Source organism: Mauremys mutica, chromosome 2 (genome assembly GCF_020497125.1).
Source record: "Mauremys mutica isolate MM-2020 ecotype Southern chromosome 2, ASM2049712v1, whole genome shotgun sequence".
NCBI classification, from domain to species: Eukaryota; Metazoa; Chordata; order Testudines; family Geoemydidae; genus Mauremys; species Mauremys mutica.
Genome location: NC_059073.1, coordinates 41,028,653 through 41,047,163, shown reverse-complemented (window position 1 = coordinate 41,047,163; position 18,511 = coordinate 41,028,653). Strand labels below are relative to the sequence as shown.

General features: G+C 43.3%; 1 protein-coding gene across 5 annotated transcripts in view; it reads right to left on the bottom strand.

The window, feature by feature from the left end:
• The window catches only part of RGS22 (regulator of G protein signaling 22), a 99,991-nt gene that overhangs the window by 48,836 nt on the left and 32,644 nt on the right, over positions 1 to 18,511 (bottom strand). For all 5 annotated transcript variants that reach the window (XM_045007937.1, XM_045007935.1, XM_045007936.1 and 2 more), the window contains 4 exons: positions 7,337 to 7,498; positions 6,149 to 6,329; positions 3,945 to 4,108; positions 2,852 to 2,960 (listed from right to left, as the gene is read on the bottom strand). In XM_045007937.1, the coding sequence (XP_044863872.1) occupies positions 2,852 to 2,960; positions 3,945 to 4,108; positions 6,149 to 6,329; positions 7,337 to 7,498 (616 nt within the window). The remainder of the gene's footprint in view (positions 1 to 2,851; positions 2,961 to 3,944; positions 4,109 to 6,148; positions 6,330 to 7,336; positions 7,499 to 18,511) is intronic.

Below are 18,511 nucleotides of genomic sequence, written 5' to 3'. Positions count from 1 at the left end.
GCCGCACAATTGCCCTGTCCTGTTCAAAACTGGTTCAGGGATGGCCACAGGTGCCTTGGAAGGTCAAAACCTGGTGGGCAGATGGTGGGGTTGGTGATGAGAGAGTGATTAATGACTGTTATCGCTGACCACCCATTACGCCAAGCAGATTCCACCATCATGTCCTGTGGTGGCATAAGTGACCATAGGGCCCTTGATAGCCTCCATGGATAACCAAGTGGAGAATAAATGGCTGGGCCTCTCTTCTCCTCAGTCAGAGATAGACTCCTCCAGACAAAAGACAGGGATGTACAAATAGAGATATTTAGTAGTGTGAATATTTCCTGAATATTTGGTTCCACAATATAAATTTCACTTGACCACAAACATCAGCCTGTTCCCCCATCCCTTCTGTTAACTAAACAAGAATACCTTCAGCAAAGGAATAAACAAGAGTACTAGCCTAATGAAAATAAACAGTCTATTAACAGATTAAGGAACTCAATGCACATATGAAAGGTCCAACCATTACAGTTTATTTCCTGAACTGGGCCAGCAGTGCCAACAATCTCTATGAAAGAGCAGGACACCTTTGGAATGTTCAATGAGCATGAAGAGTTTGGGATTTATAGTTGTACCTGTGGCATTATTTCTTAATTCTTGGACTTCAAGAAGCAGGAAGCCCCCAAAGCCTACATCATTTCAGCAAAAATTAAGGAAACATTCTTCTGTGCATTGGATTCAGGAAGTTGCTTTTGGAGGCAGCAATTTTGCAAGCCATACAACAAAGTGTAGGAGTGATTTAAAAAATTAGAACTGGAACATGTTCCTGCTGTATATTTTACTGTTTTCATCACTGCATATTTTAGGGCCATATTCAAGCTCTCACTTCCACTGGTCACTAAAATATTGCCCAAAACTGTACTAAGGTGTGGGAATGTCTCTATTGAAGCATTTATCCATTAACTCACACATAATAATACTTTTTACTATCACACAAAGAACATTATTATAATTAAAACATAATCATTTATTAGTCGTTACCATACCACAGTATGAGAGTTACCACCATTATTTCCTATTCTAAGAATAAAGAAATAGAATGGACCAATGGATACCATAGTGTGGTAATTATGGGTGAATGTTGCTTTCTAATAGGGCAGTCAAGTGATTAAAAAAATGAATCAAGATTAATCGCAAGATTAAAAAAATGAATCAAGATTAATTGTGTGATTAATCGCACTGTTAAACAATAGAATACTAGTTATTTAAATATTTTTGATGTTTTCTACATTTTCAAATATATTGATTTCAATTACAACACAGAATACAAAGTGTACAGTGCTCACTTTATATTTATTTTTATTACAAGTGTTTGCACTGTAAAAAGACAAAAGAAATAGTATTTTTCAATTAAACTAATACAAGTACTGTAGTGTAATCTCTTTATCATGAAAATTGAACTTGCAAATATATAATTATGTACAAAAACTGCATTCAAAAATAGAACAATGTAAAATTTTAGAGCTTGCAAGTCTGCTCGGTCCTACTTCTTGTTCAGCCAATCGCTCAGACAAACAAGTTTGGTTACATTTGCAGGAGATAATGCTGCCCGCTTCTTGTTTACAATGTCACCTGAAAGTGAGAACAGGTGTTCTCATGGCACTGTTGTAGCCAGCGTCGCAAGGTATTTACATCCCAAATGTGCTAAAGATTCATGTGTCCCTTCATGCTTCAACCACCATTCCAGGGGACATGCGTCCAACTGATGACGGGTTCTGCTCGAAAGCCATCCAAAGCAGTGCGGATCAACACATGTTCATTTTCATCATCTGAGTCAGACGCCACCAGCAGAAGGTTGATTTTCTTTTTTGGTGGTTCAGGTTCTGTAGTTTCCACATTGGAGTGTTGCTCTTTTCAGACTTCTGAAAGCATGCTTCCCTACCTCATCCCGCTCAGATTTTGGAAGGCACTTCAGATTCTTAAGTCTTGGGTCAAGTGCTGTAGCTATTTTTACAAATCTCACATTGGTACCTTCGTTGCATTTTGTTAAATCTGCAGTGAAAGTGTTCTTAAAATGAACAACAACATGTGCTGGGTAATCATCTGAGACTGCCATAATATGAAATATATAGCAGAATGCAGGTAAAACTGAGCAAGGGATGTACAATTCTTGCAACGCCAGCTACAAAAGTTCCATGTGAACGCCTGTTCTCACTTTCTGGTGGCATTGTAAATAAGAAGAGGACAGCATTATCTCCTGTAAATGTAAACAAACTTGTTTGTTTTAGTGATTAACTGAACAAGAAGTAGGACCGAGTGGACTTGCAGGCTCTGAAATTTTACATGGTTTTGTTTTTGAGAGCAGTTATGTAACAAAAAAAAATCTACATTTGTAAGTTGCACTTTCAGGACAAAGAGATTGCACTACAGTACTTGTATGAGGTTAATTGAAAAATACTATTTCTTGTTTATCATTTTTACAATGCAAATATTTGTAATCAAAATATACACTTTGATTTCAGTTACAACACAGAATACAAGATATATATGAAAATGTAGAAAAACATCCAAAGTATTTAATAACTTCAATTGGTATTGTCTTGTTTAACAGTGCAATTAAAACTGTGATTAATCGCAATTAATTTTTTTAATCATGATTAACTTTTTTTAGTTAATCGTGTGAGTTAACTGTGATTAATCAACAGCCCTACTTTCTAATTAAAACACTGTACAAGGCAAAGATATTATCTGTATAATCAGACACATTTTCCAAAATCACTGGGTATATCCCCTTTGATTGGTTTTACTGTAGATTAAAGTGTCTTCAACCATAGATTCAGGGAAGCCAGGTTCTTCCAGGGCTACTTACTGGGAGCAGCTCAGCATAGGTGTATTTTCTATCTGTTTGGGACTTCAGGCATTTTGTATCATCAGTAACAGCCAAGAGACGAGTCATGTTGCTTCCCACTGATTTTGGCCTGGACCCATAAACAAATAAAAATGTTTGATAACTGCTTAAGAAAAGATTAGGAATGTTTAGTTTAGAGAAGAAACAAATAAGAAGGGACATGATGTAGATGTAACAAAATAGTACAAAATAGAATGGTATGGAGAAGGTAAATTGAGCATTACTATTTAGTTTGTCTTCTTATAGAAGGAGCAAATAGACATTCAATGCAACTGAAAGGCAACAGATTTAAAACTAAGTTAGAGGAAATATTTTTTTACATAACACATAATTAACCTGTGGTACTCCTTCTCACAGGTTATCATGGAGGCCAAGTGCTTAGAAGGATTAAAAAAAGATATGTATGTGCCCAGTCAGAACACTGACAGTTACATCAGAAAGGATAATAAATGTTGCTCATCTAAGGCCTGGTCTACACTAAGAAGGGGGGGTCGAACTAGGGTACGCAAATTCAGCTACGTGAATAGCGTAGCTGAATTCGAAGTACCCTAGTTTGACCTACTCACCCGTCCAGACGCGGCGGGGTCGAACTCCGCGGCTCCCCCGTCGACTCCGCCACCGCCGTTTGCAGTGGTGGAGTACCGGAGTCGACCGCAGCGCTTCCGGAGTTCGAACTATCGCGTCTAGGTCTGACGCGATAGTTCAAACTCCGAGAAGTCAAACTCACCGCGTCGACCCGGAAGGTAAGTGTAAACCTACCCTAAATAAACCTGCTCATCTAGGCTTCCATCAGCCCCTGCATACTTCCCTGGACAAAGCCCTCATGCTCCTGGGCATAAGCAAACCACTAACAGCTAGAGGTTAGGAAGAAATTTCCACCACAGGCAGATTAAAAATTGTGCTCTTGTGAGAGGATTATTGTATTAAATTAGTGGGCAATAGAAAAGTTGCATTCCATGAAAACAATGAGTATCTTAAGATTTTTGTAAAACCATGTTAAATAGTTGAGAAGTATGGGATTTATAGATGATACACAAGAGATTTTTGCACCTACCTTTTTCTACTAACATCAGGTTTATTGGTTACGCTGTAGAAATCATCCTTTGTGATGGTTCCACTTGGTGGCAGGGTAGCTGACAATAATCTGGTAGCTCTCTTAGAAGATAAATTCGTCACATTTGTTTTTAATAAGGTTGTGGGTGAGCTGGTTTCATTTCTCTAAAGGAATAGAAAAATAGAACATCTCAGAAATAAATTTCCCCACCTTTGTTCTTTCTGATGCTCTCCAGTTAAAGGTTTCTATTGACATCAGGGACTTTCTTTCCAATCACAATATGTACAGTAGATCCAAGCTTTTTCCATCATCCTCTAATAACTACAAAGCATTAAAATTTGCTAGCAGAGGGCAATATTTCACCCTCTGTCTTTACATACAATTCCAATTAATATCAGTGGGGTTTCTGCAAATGAAGGTACAGAAGAATACGGCATATCTTGTTTAACATGACCCATATTAAACAAATCACCTAAACAATCAAGATCCTGCAATTTTAATGTAACCTTTTTTGTCTTTGTAGCTCCTGATTCCAGATTTAATCCAGAAGACACGGAAACTCCAAAACATAGCAGATAGACATTGCACAGGGAAGCAGACAACTTATGTTCGGGGAAGCTGCACATTATTATACTATTCACCATAAGTGGAAAATGTGGGCACACCTGCGGTATGGCCAGTGGATTCATACACACAGTGCAGATGCAATCTACTAGTCCTTTCTATTCCCAGTGGTGGCACCTGCTCATCTAGACTTCCATCAGCCCCTGCATATTTTCCCGGACAAAGCCTTTTTGCTCAAACTTTGCTCACAGGACCAGGATTTGTTCCTTAATGAACTCTAAGGATGCTGATGAAGATGAATGGCAGCAGATGAATGTCCTCTAATTTACAAATCAGTTGAGAAGTTCAGAGGATAACTTAGAATTATGAATGTTTTGCAAAGCTTTCACAAAACCTGAGACCACACAAAGCTCACCTAGTTTCAGGCTTTCCTATAAACTCAGTTATCTGAAGCCAGGTTCACAGAAAGTTTTGCTAAAATGCAAAACTCTTCCAAGTAAATCTGGGCCAGTATAGGGCTATGCAATGAAACTTCACTATGTATGAGTTTGAAATGAAAACAGGTGAAAATTTGTTCGTTTCCATTAAGACTGTGAGTTCATTCAAAATCCAGACTCAGCGAGTATCTCAAAAGATCCAAGCCCATGTCATTAAAAACAACAACCAGAAAAATGTTTGCATAAATCCCTATAAAGGGAAATCCAGAAGTTTCTTTAAATTTTAATTAAACAGCTGAAGCCGTTTGCAGTAACATCAGGCCACCAAGATTAATTTAGACCATAATGAACCATCCATTGCCATTAATTACTTAATCTTTTAATACACATAGCTATTAAAACTGCATTCTAAAAATTATTTCAATAAAAATATTAGAGATGGGTTTGAACTCAACCCCTGAATCAGAACATCCCTTATCCTTGGGCGTATTTGAAATCTGAACTGTGATCTGGATTCACAATTTGTAAATAGCTCCTATCTTGAGACCTGGTCCTGAATGTTGCTGAGTACGTGCAAATTCCATTGAAGTGACCTCTCATCTTCAGGCCCTTTGTGATGAGCTGAATCAAGAACCCTGATCTTGCAATGTACAAATTCTAGTATATTAAAAATCCATATCTAGATCTGAGTTTTGTAGCTTGAGACCATCTCTAGAAAAAATATCACAGCTGGCTGTTCTGCCTAAACAATTATGATTTGAGAGACAGTAGGCCAGATTCTGCTCTCTGTTACACTAGTAAGTGTGTATCCAAAGTAACTTAATTGACACCAATGGAATTACTCCAGATTTATACCAGGATACTAGAGGGCAGAATCTTGACCTCAAGCTGTTATGTAACTCAATGAAATTTGAAATTTTCAGCTAAAATCTGCTTTCAGGTATAGCCATGTGGCCCACTGACATCAGTGGAGTTGTCAAGGTGTAACTGTGAACAGAAATTGGCCTGCTGTTTGTATTGGAGCTACTGTACAAAACCCAGTAGCATTCTACTGCATTTTACACATAGAATTTGGATGAGACAAGCTTAGATTAACTGGATCTGACTCTATAAACTGACTCAAGGAATGAGGACCAAATCCATGTCCCTTTTACTTCAATAGAACTTTTGCCGTTAACTTCTGAGGGTTCTTGTCATGCCTACCTGAGGATGGGAAGGTGCTATCCTTGGAATGCAAGATTTAGCTCTCAGTGGTAACAATGTCACCATTTGTGGGTAAGGATCAATATCCGTCCTTGGTCTCTCATGAGAGGTGTGCCACTGCTTCAACTTTGCACTGGCAGTTTGTACTGCAGCTGTATGAGTGACACAAAATCTGGGACCCCTGCAGGGTGGGGGGAAATACATACACGTAGAATTTATTCAAAACACAAACTATTGACTAATGTGACATTTACTACATCAATGTATGGTTCTATTAATAACCAGAGTGAAAGACCAGTCAACAAAAAAGATAAATTTACCACTTACACTACTCTAAATATAAGTGACCTATTGCCTAAATATGTTAGGGTTCTAAATGGCATACTATAATACAGCTGCTTTTGTTTATGAGACTGCAATTTACATTCAATCTAGCATGCTATGCCTAGTCTGTAAAAGAGAATGGAGCCATGAGACACCCAAACTACAACTCCCATGAGGCACTGTGGTAGCATGAAGTAATTTGGTAGCCTTAGCTCCTGAGTGCAGAGATTCACTTTTTTGGGGGAGGTGGAGGAAGGGGGAAATGAAAAAGAATATGGCTGATTATACTTTGCAAACTAGATTAGAATCTGCATACTCTACTACAGCAGAAGGAGAACAATTAATATGAAGACAGATGATTTACTGTGAAGTCCTTGAGAGAACAGCCTTTGTAAATCAAAGCTAAATAAATAATAGTATTCAGCTCTATATAACACTTTTAATTCTCAAAGTCTCAAATCTACAGTAGAGGCAAATATCATTATCCACATTTAAACTTTTAACAGCAGTGCAGTAAGCAGGCTTTCAAAGTTACAGCAAGACAGCTATTAATATTCTGTATAACAGAGGTCCAACAGTAAATTGTCAGGGTCACACTCTGCATAGATTTATATCATGTGCAACACCAACGACTTTAGATGGGCTGTACAGGATTTAGTTTAATATGGAGCTTGACCTTGAGTCTCAGATCTCTCAAACAAAAATTTGCAGGGCCAAGATCTGCTATCACTTATGCTAACACCAGCTCCATGGGGTTGTACTAGAGTAAATGAGGTCTGAATTTCCCTCACAACTTTAGCAGCAGTAAAGGGAGTAAACATTACAAAAACAATGACTTCAGAGTTCATCTTCAGTTATCCCTACCAGTAAAGAAGTAAAGGTTTCACTACTTCAGGCTGAATCCATTTTAAGTGTCTTGTATTCCACTGGTCTCCAAGTAGCAGGTCCAGTTTGAATAAGACTTCTGAGTTGAGAAAATAATCGCCACTGCTCACTAGATAGAGTTTTTTCATTTTATCAAGCTGTCTTGAGTCAAAGAAAATAGATACATATATTACATCCTGCACACATATTAATAGATTCCAAAGCTAGAAGGGACCATTGTGATAATCTAGACTGATCTCCTGTATAGCACAGGCCATAAAACTTCCCCAAAATGATTCCCAGAGGACATCTGTTAGAAAAACATCAAATCTTGATTTAAAAATTGTCAGTATTGGAGAATTTACCACAATCCTTGTTAAATGTTTCCAGTGGTTAATTTACCATCACTGTTAAAAATTTAAACCTTATTTCCAATCTGAATTTGTCTAGCTTCAATTTCTACCCACTGGATCATGTTATACTTTTCTCTGCTAGATTGAAGAGCCCATTATCAAAATTTGTTTCCCCATGTAGGTACTTATAAGGTACATCTACACTTACAGTATCATGTAAGTACAGACACTGCACACCCACATAGCATGGGTACATAGGTGCTGGAACAATTTTTATAGTGGAGTGCTGGGAGCCATTGAACCAAACTGTAAACCCTGTATATGACGGAAACCACATCAAGCCAGGAGGTGCTACCGCACCCCAGCACCCCTAGTTCCAGCATCTCTGCATGGGTATAAATAGCAGTGTAGACAGTGAGCCATAGCTTAGCCAAGCAGAGTAGAAAAGAGTGCCCTACATGTCTGAACTCCCGGACTATATACCCTACTCATCTCTCTACATGCCCAAGCAGAGCCTCCCATGTCTATTCCGCTATTTTTACCAGTGTAGTGTCCTGCTGCCTATTCGCTGCTGGAGCCTTTCCCCATCACCGTGAAAGGCTCCAGCACCGGCGAAAGGTTCTGGCAGCTCCCTGATGCCAGAGCCTTTCTCCAGGATGTGTAGCTACACACCACAGTGGCAAGTATGGATGCAGCTTGCCTTTCACTGTGGCATGTAGCCACACTTGTAGTACCTGTGTTCTGCATGCTGCCATAATCAAGTCACACCTTAACCTTCTCTTTGTTAAACTAAATAGATTGATCTCCTCAAGTGTAACAATAAAAGGCATGTTTTCTAATCCATTAATCATTTTCCTGGCTCTCTGAATCCTTTCCAATTTATCAATATCCTTCTTGAATTATTGACACCAGAACTGGACACTATTCCAGGGGTGGTCACACCAGGGCCAAATACAGAGGTAAAATAACCTCTTTATTCTGTGACAGTCTATACTATTATAGTCACCACTTTTACAAGACTGTACAACTATGCCTTGTGTGGTATCATTTGAAAACTCATAACCTGCTAAACATAATTGACATGGTAAAATATAACTATATTCAGTGTTGATATACATAAGTTTCTACTATATAACATTGCTGTAACATACTCCAAGTTTAGGAAAAGTAGGCCCAAACCTTGTACCAACACCCCAGCCAGGTGCGAAAGAGCTATCACCTGCTTAAGCAGCCATCCTCCAGCAGGGGGAAGATGTGAATAAGAAATGTATATTTCATCACAGGGACTGTTCAAACCTCAAGTCCACAAGAGACTGTTTGTCATCTTCACCCCAGCTGGGGGTAATCCTCAAAGAGGGGAGAGTGGTATAAGAATGAGAGACAGTGGCCTCCACATCACCCCTCTCTCTTCCCATCTCTACTCCCAACAGCTACAATGCGTGAAAGACAAAGGAAACATCTTTGAATTGGGAGAGGGGCCCTGGCTGGAAGGCTTTTCATATACTGCTGTATATGGTGAGACAAAACCCCTTTGCTTTTAAGTTCATTTAGCTTGTTAAATTAAGTATTAGCTTGCTTTTTATTCTTTTATTTTCTTTTATATCCAATCCTGGTTTAATGCATCACCACTTGTAGTCCCTTAAAATCCATCTTCCTTATTTACATTTATCTTATTGTTTTATCTTAACCAGTGTTTTTGGATTAAAGTGTGTGGGAAACTCCATTTGGGATAACAAGGATGGTGCATTATCATTTTCCCTTGATGAAATGGCAGACTTTCTATGAGCCTGTACTGTTCAGAAGGTACTGAGCAGCACAGACACTGACTTTTGGTTTTGGCGGTGAGTGCTTGCTCCTCTCCACCTTTTGTGAGAGCGGTGGGCGGGACCTCATGGGGGAAGAGGCCGAGTGGGGCCAGGGCCAACAAAAGATTAATCCAGCCCTGCAGGTGCAGAGCACCCCCTACTTTTTTTGTGGATGCTTGAGCCCCGGAGCACCCACAGAGTCGGCACCTATGCTGAGCAGTATAAGACACACATTTTCGGGGGGGACAGGGCTGGGACTAGGAATTTGCGCGTATTGCCCTGTATGTAATTCATGAGTGACAGGTCTGAATGCTCATGTATTTAGCTGGGGGTGAATTTGCATGCTGAAGGCTGTGTGGACAGCCTAGGAGTGGATGTTCTGACACCAAAGCAGTGTAAAAGGGATGCCAGGCTAGAGAATTAATGGGACACAGCTGTGCAACGGCCCAGATTGTACCCTAGGTAATGTCACCTACACTTACTCAAGATTCTCCTGTTTACACCACCAAGAAGTACATTAGCCATATTGGCCACAGCATCGTACTGGGAGCTCATGTTCAGCTGATTATCCTTCACAACCCCCAAATCATTTTTACTTGCAGCCTGCTTACCAAGCGATCCAGATTGCTCTGTATTAGTGACCTATCCCCTTCATTATTTACCACTTCCCCAATTTTTGGGTCATCTCCAAACTTTATCAGTGATGATTTTATATTTTCTTCCAGGTCATTGATAAAAATGTTAAATAGAATAGGACCAAGAACCAATCCCTATAGGATGCCACTAGAAACACACCCGCTTGTATGATGATTTTCCATTAACAGTTAAATTTTGAGACTTATCAGTTGCCCAGTTTTAATCCATTTAATGTGTGTCATATTAATTTTATATCTTTCTATTTTTTAATCAAAATATCATGCGGTAACAAGTCCAATGCCACATGGAAGTCTATATTACATCAACATTATTACCTTTATCAACCAAACTCCTAATCTCATCAAAATATCAAGTTAGTTTGCCAGAATCTATTTTCCATAAACCTATGTTGATTGGCATTAATTAATAACCCTCCTTTAATTCTTTATTAATTGAGACCCAAAGCCGCCACGCCGTTATCTAGCCTGGGATTGATGTCAGACTGATAGCCCTATAATTACCCAGGTCATCCCATTTACTCTTTGTAAATATTGGCACAATACTAGCTTTCTTTCAGTCTTCAGAAACTCCCCCAATGTTTCAAGACATATTGAAAGTCAACACCAATGGTCTAGTGAGCATCTTAGCCAGCTCTTTAAAAACCCTTGGATGCAAGTTGTCTAGACCTGCTGATTTAAAAATCTCTAACTTTAAAAACTTCTGTTTAACATCCTCCTGAGATACTAGTGCAATGGAAAGAATGTTATCATCATTAGATGATGAGACTACATCATCTGTTTTTCCCTGAATACAGAACAGAAATATTTATTGCACACTTCTGCCTTTTCCACATTATTATTCTTGATAATTCCACCATTTCCATCTAGTAATGGACCAAGATCATTATCAGGATTCTTTTTGTTCCTACAGAATTTTAAAATCTCACTCTTACTAACCTTAACTCTTTAGGTCTTGATTTCTTCTATTGTCACTTTGCTTATCAGTTTTCCACAATTCCTATATTCTGATTTATATTCATTACTATCAACTTCCCATTTATTATATATTATTTTTTAAAGTTTCCTTCGTGTCCCCTCTAAACCAGATAAGTTTTTAACTGTACAATGTCAGGACCACAGTATGGGTGGCCTGGTGTAGGGGTTCACATAAGATGCAGGCCAAGGGTCCAGTTATCAGAAATCAGACCTGTTTGGAATGTCAGAAGATCAGAATCAAGAGACAAACCAGAGAGCAGAGACCAAGAATCAGTTACTATGAGTCAGGCCACCAGGAGATCAGGTTTAGTCAATGGAAACAGAGGGCAGAACCAGTTATCAAGAGTCAGACTAAGTCAGGATACCAAGATCTTGTGCACAACACAGTCCTCATGGCCTTGTATGTGCACTAGTTGGGGATGCTATTAGGTCCTGTGTGGAAAAGAATTCTTGGTACAGGGTTTCAGGAAGGATATGTGAAATATGAGGTGGACCTTGAGAGACTGGGGTAGGTGTAGTTCAGTGGTGACCAAGTTAAGTTGGTGATGAATTCAGACAAGGCCAAGGAACTGAAAGTCCAATTTACATAAGAGTCTATTTGTGCAGAGGTGCTTCCCTGAGATCCACACTATTTGTCCCACTGAATAAGTGGGGCCTGACTGATGATGTTTGTCTGCATATCGCTTCTAGTCGGCTTTCACTTTTCCAGATGACCCCTTACTTCTTCCTGCACCAAGTCCAATGTGATTGGGTTAGAAGTCATAGGTAACTGTATGAATCAGAGGTGGTACTCATAGATGGCAAAAAAGGGACTTTTTACTGTGGAAGCGTGATCTGTGTTATTGTATGCAAACTCCACATAAGATAATAGTGAGCACCAGTAATCTTGATGGTGGTTAATATAACATCATAGCTATTGCTCTAAAATCTGATTGACTCTTTCTGTCTGGTCAGTGGACTGAGGGTGGTGGGAGAAGAAAGGTGTGGCTGGATCCCCAGAAGACATAGGGCCTCACACCAGAATTGGGCTGTAAATTGTGATCCTCAGCCAGAGGTGATGTGATCCAGTAGGCCATGTGTGGTCACCAGCAAGGAAAGGGGCTGTACTGCAGCTGGTTAGGTGCAGTGCTAATAACCCTTACTAGGAAACAGGGTAATACGGCCTAGTGGCTGGAGTCAATAAAGTTGCCCTTCTACACAGCACTGCATGGCCCAATGGTTCGAGTCAGTAACGTGGCCCTTCCGCTCAGGGCAGCATGGCCTAATGGCCAGCATCAATAAAATGACCCTTCTGCTCAGAGCAATGCAGCCTAATGGCCAGAGTCAATAACATGGCCCTTTCATTCAGGGCAGTGTGGCCTAATGGCCAGTGTCAATAACACAGTCCCTTCTGTTCATGGCAGTGTGGCCTGATGGCTGGAGTCCATAAAGCAACTCTTCTAGCCAGGGCAGTGTGGCCTAATGGTCAGAGTCAAAAAAGTCGCATCCCTCTGTGGGGTTGTGTGGGGTTGGCCCACTGGGGAAGTGGGTCGCCACTCAGGGATGTGTGGCATCCTAGGTAGGGGGACTCGGGCCCTCCCTGCTGCTCCGAGCCCCAGCCCAGGGCCCTCGTTACTCGCCACCGAGTTAGCAGGGATCGTCCCGAAACATGCTGACTGGGTTCCCGGTTCACCCAGCAGAGGCGAAGGGGAGTGGCTTCCTCAGCCTGCAATGCACAGTTAACCCCTGCAGAGCTAGGGTGAGGTAGATACACCCTGTCACACCATGACTAATCCATAGTTTGCCTGTATCTTCAGCAGACGGTAGCCTAATACAGGGCATTTTGGTGAAGTGGTCTATACCATAGAGATCATTATGAACCTGTTAGACTCTGGTAGCTTCACAACAAAATCCAATGTAATAGTGGCCCAGGGTCCAGATGGAGAGTCTAGAGTTTGGAGTAGGCTGCAGGGTTTGTGGAGCAGCATCTTGGCTTGAGTACACACATTGCAGGATACTGTGAAGGCCTGTATTATGGGGTGCATTTGGGGCCACAAGAAAAGATGGGTCAACAATTGCTGAGTTTTAAAGTGGCCCAGGGGTCCCGTCAGGGGGAAGTCACGGCATAGCTGTAAGGCTTCCGCTCTCATCTTACCTGGGGGAACGTAACTGCATTTATTCATGAACATGACCCCCTCCGGAATGTCATGTGGTTCCCTGTCAATGCCAGCTAGCTTGTGAGGTGGAATTTTTGAGGCAGAATGAATCAGTGTGACCAGATCCTGGCAAAAAGTTGCGGGGCTCGAGGATGTGGGCCAGTTCCTGGCTAGGTCCATGTGGTTCAGACTCAAAGCTCTGCGACATGGCATCGGACTTGCCATCTCTTGTTCTGGGGCAATATGTGATGGTGAAGATGAACCACGAAAAGAATACAGCCCACTTGAGTAAACCAGAGCTGTCATCGATATGTGGCACCCCGGGTTGGGGGACTCGGGCCCTTCCTGCTCCTTTGAGCAGGGTTACTCACCACCAAGTCAGCAGGGATCCTCCCAAAACATGCTGATTGGTTCCCCAGTCCATCCACTGAAGCAAAGTCTGAGCCCCCTGGACTGCTTCCTATCCTGGAGATGGTCCTTCCTATGCAATGGTCCACGGTTCCTATGGATCTCTGGGGTCCTCAGGCGGTGTAGCTCCTCATGACACAGCCTCCTCTCTGGGTTCGTCAATCAGCCTGGAATCTGTCTAGGGCTCTGTGTGCCTTGGCTTTGGGGTCAGGACCTGTAGCAGCTCCCTGGAGAGAGCCTGCAGGTTGCGTCCTTTCCTTTCAGCAGCCTGCCCAGACTGAACTGGGCTGCTTCCTTTTATATCTTGCCTCCAGGCTGAGCATGCCCAGCAGAGGTGAAGGGGTGTGGCTTCCTCAGCCTGCAATGCATAATTAACCCTTGCTGGGCTAGGGTGGGGTAGGTACACCCGTCACAGTGTCTTTGGGAGAGTACGGCCCTGATTGCCATACTAGAGGCATCAGCTTCTACTAGAAAGCTCGTGTTGTATCCAGGTGGGCCAGTATGGGTGCAGTGGTAAAGGCAAGTTTCAGCTGATCGAATGCATGCTGGGTTTCAGGGGAACCACTGGAACTGGGCATTCTTTCAGAGCAGAACAATGAGGGGCCCAATTTATTGTGAGAAATGTAAGATAAACAGCTGACAAAAATTCATAAACCCTAAAGCATTGCAAATCACAGGTTATGTGGGGGTGATCCAGTCATGAACAGCCTGGACCTTGTGTGGGTCCCAGTGCCGGCTCCAGGGGTTTTGCCGCCCCAAGCAGCCAAAAAAAAAAATTCAGCGGGAGGTCCTTCGCTCCGAGCAGGGGTGAAGGACCCTCCGCCGAATTGCCGCCGAATACTTGAAAGTGCTGCCCCGCTCCGGAGTGGCCACCCCACTTGATAAGCTGGTGGGTCCATATTGATTCCTTTGGGGGATCAGGATATTCTGTGATAGCCCAGAAATTCTGTGGAAATCTGGTCAAACGCATACTTCTGAAGCTTAGTCTAGAGTCTGTACTACTGTAAATGCTCCAGGACCACTCAAATGTGACTAGTGTGCTGCTCAGGGCTGTCTGAGAAGATCAGGATATTGTCGATGTAAGCAGAGTCAGGATGAGCTCTACCCTGACATCTGGTGGCAAATTATGGGGAGTGCAGAAAGAAGTTTCATGTATTCGCATTGGTATTTCAATTATTTGCATTGGCACTCCCACTCCCATTAGCATAGCACACAGCAGCCTGGGATGGCTATTTTCACCGCTGTGGGATCCCCAATTTCTTTGTTATTGGGGCAGGAGGAATGAAATGTTGTCACCCTGATTGGGTAAATGGGGAACTACAAAATTGTCTTGTGATGGGGGGTTTCATTGTCAGCTGGATAGCGCTTGCTAGATGGGGCACATGGGTTCCAAAACCCATTGAAAAGAGAGAGGCTGGGGACAGATGTCTGTACTTGGTGGTGCAGGCTCCTTGTGTGAGCCAGAAGCACCAGTTCCACCTATGCCTCTCTCCACTATGGAATGTCAGAGTTAATTTTTTGATTCCCTTAAGAATCGAGATACCAGTTACTGAGCTGAACTCATGGGCACTGGGTTCCCCTACTATGAGCTGGAATCACTAAGAACTGAAATCACTGAAGAGCTGGACTTGCTGAGCTGAGAGCACTGAGTACTGTGCTAATGAGTGGGGGAGCCTGAAGCCATACTGTGGAGCAGAGCAGCTGGCAGAGCGGAGTGGAGCAGTTTGTGCAGCCACTGGGTGAGTGGAGCCAAACAGCTCGCGAGGATGGCTGGAGTGGCTCACAGGACAGCTGGTGGACCAGAGCAGCTGGCAGAGCGGAGCAGCCCACAGAGCAAGCGGAGCTGAGCTGTTTGCGGAGATGACTAGTGGAAGCAGAACCCCATGAAGAGGCAGGGCAGTTGGCCCCGAAACCACGTAAGGTGCCTCTTTCTACCCAGGCTGGGGAGGGGGACCTCTGCAGAGAGACTCTTGAGCTCTGGGGCTGCACTGACCCGGGACAGAGACTTTTGGATTGTGGGACTTTTGGGACTGTGGGTGATTTGGGGGTTGCTGGACTCAAGGGCCCCGAGAGAAGGACATGGCCCAATTTGCTGGAGTGGGTCTTTGCTCACGGTTTGACCTATGAACTCTAGCTGAGGTATTTTTCCAATTTAATGCTTGTTGTTTGTCATGTAATTAAACCTTTTCTGCTACACCAAGACTCTGTGCTTGCGAGAGGGGAAGTATTGCCTCTTCGAGGCGCCCAGGGGTGTGTGTAAGATTTTCCCAGGTCACTGGGTGGGGGCTTGAGCTGGTTTTGCATTATGTTGTGGGGAAGGGACCCCTATGTATTGAACCCGGCCCTTGCTGCTATTGTTTCGGCCCGGCAGAAGGGTTACATCTAGATAAAACACTACATATTGGTCTAGCACATTCCAGAACACATTGCTGATAAAGTACTGGAAGGTAGCCAGGGTATTAGGCTGAACCGCATCACCAGATATTCAAAATGATCATAGCACATTTGGAAGGCAGTCTTCCATTTATCACCTTCCCTAACACATATGAGGTTATAGGCTCCCCGGAGACCCAATTTAGTAAATATAGGGGCAGCCCACATGCGATCCAGTAACTCAAGAACCAGGAGCAGAGGGTATTGGTTCCTCGTCGTTATTTGATTCACGATGTAACAGTCAACACAGAGTCGGAGACTGCTGTCTTCTTTTCTGTCTAAGAGGACTGGGGCACCAGCTGGTGATGTTGATTTGTCAATAAACCCTTGGGCCAGACTCTCCTGAAGGTATTCCCGGAGTGTGGTCAATTCAGGTTCAGGCGTGGTGTAAATCTGCCTGAACAGCAGTTTTGCCCCCAGGTGTAATTCTATGGGGCAGTTGTAGGCCTGATATGGGGGAAGGTTTTTCACTTTCCTCTTTTCAAACACATTTTTCTTAATTCTAGTATTTTTGGGGAAGTTCCGATGTAGCTCAAGGGGGTGCGTCTGCCAGGGCCATCACCTTTGCCTTCACTCCCCTGGCAGGTCCAAATGCTGGGACTGAATTTGCCTGCCGCTGACAGTGCTGTTAACAAAATGCAGAAGGGAAGATGATGTCTTGTTTTTGCCAGTGAATTAGGGGATTATGATGGGTCAGCCAGGGAATTCCAAGGATCAGGGGGAAGTGTGGAGAATTAATTGCATTGTGTTATGCAGGGGTGGCTCTAGGTATTTTGCCACCCCAAGCATGGCAGGGAGGCTGCCTTCGGCGGCTTGCCTGAGGGAGGTCCCCGGTCCCATGGATTCGGCGGCGCGCTTGCGGGAGGTCCGCCGAAGCCACGGGACCAGCGGACCCTCCGCAGGCGTGCCGCCAAAGGCAGCCTGCCTGCCGCCCTCGCAGCGACTGACAGAGCGCCCCCCGTGGCTTGCCGCCCCAAGCACGTGCTTGGCATGCTGGTGCCTAGAGCCGCCCCTGGTGTTATGGTACCCCTAAATGCCTGTTTTCAGAAGGGCTGTTTCCTCAGTCACAGGGACTGAAGAAAGAGGCAACCCATCAGTAGTTTCTATGAGGTCTGCAACTAACTTGTATTGCAAAGCGATTTGTAGAAACCAGGCAGTTGTGGCATCTATGAAGTTGTCAGCAACTCCTGAATTGACAAGAGCCCATTGGACTGGAATCCATTGTTCCACCTTGGGAATGTGCAGCTGATCAGGTACCTGAAAGTGAGGGACATCCTGACATGGTGCACGATGTGTCCCAGTCAGACTGAGATGTGGGGGAACTTCTTTCCTTTAGTGCCCAGGCCCACCCCCTTAGCAGGCCTGGGCCGCCTTATTTCCCAGACCCTTCAGGGCTTGCGTGAGACAATTCAAAATAGAATGGCCTGATTTTTCACAATAGAAGCATATATGGTGCCAACAATGACATATTCTGTCCTCATGGGTGAGCCACCAATGGGCAATATCCACCTGCATCTGTTTGGTGCAAAGTGCAGACATCAAGGGAACAACATGCAGAGAGGGATGTTGCAGGGAGCCCCTTTTTTCTTCCCTTCTTTCACACAGCTGGTTATCTATATGAATGGTGAGATCCATGAAGGCATTTAAACTCATGGGCATCTCTACACGGGCAATCTCATTGTGTATTGCTTCCCACAGACCCCACCAAAACTGATACAGTTGCACTGCCTCATTCTATTCAGTATCTGCCATGAAAGTGCACTCTGTAGGTAGCCGCTGTATCCTTCCCCTGCCAGAATTTCCTCAGAGCAGTCTTGACTGTTCAAGCTTGGTGCAGATCATCCAATATTACTGACATGGACTGGAGCAAGGGTAGGCAACCTATGGCACGAGTGCCGAAGGCGGCACGCGAGCTGATTTTCAACGGCACTCACACTGCCTGGGTCCTGGCCACCGGTCCGGGTGGCTCTGCATTTCATTTAATTTTAAATGAAGCTTCTTCAACATTTTGAAACCTTATTTACTTTACAATAGTTATTTACTAAACAATAGTTTAGTTACATGTTATAGACTTATAGAAAGAGACCTTCTAAAAACATTAAAATGTATTACTGGCACGCGAGACCTTAAATTAGAATGAATAAATGAAGACTCGGCACACCACTTCTGAAAGGTTGCCGACCCCTGGACTGGAGGAAAGCATTTCTGTTAAAAAGAACCAGGCTATCATTCTCCAGCAGTGGGGAGGCCCAGTCTAGTGCTTCTCTCATTAGCAGGCTGATAGGCAAGCTCACATTGGACAAATCAGAGTTGTAGGTCTGGGGACATGTCAAAAACAAGTGACGACATTGGTTAATGAAGCTCCAGAACTGCTGGCAGGACCCATCAAAATATTCTGGAAGGGGAACCT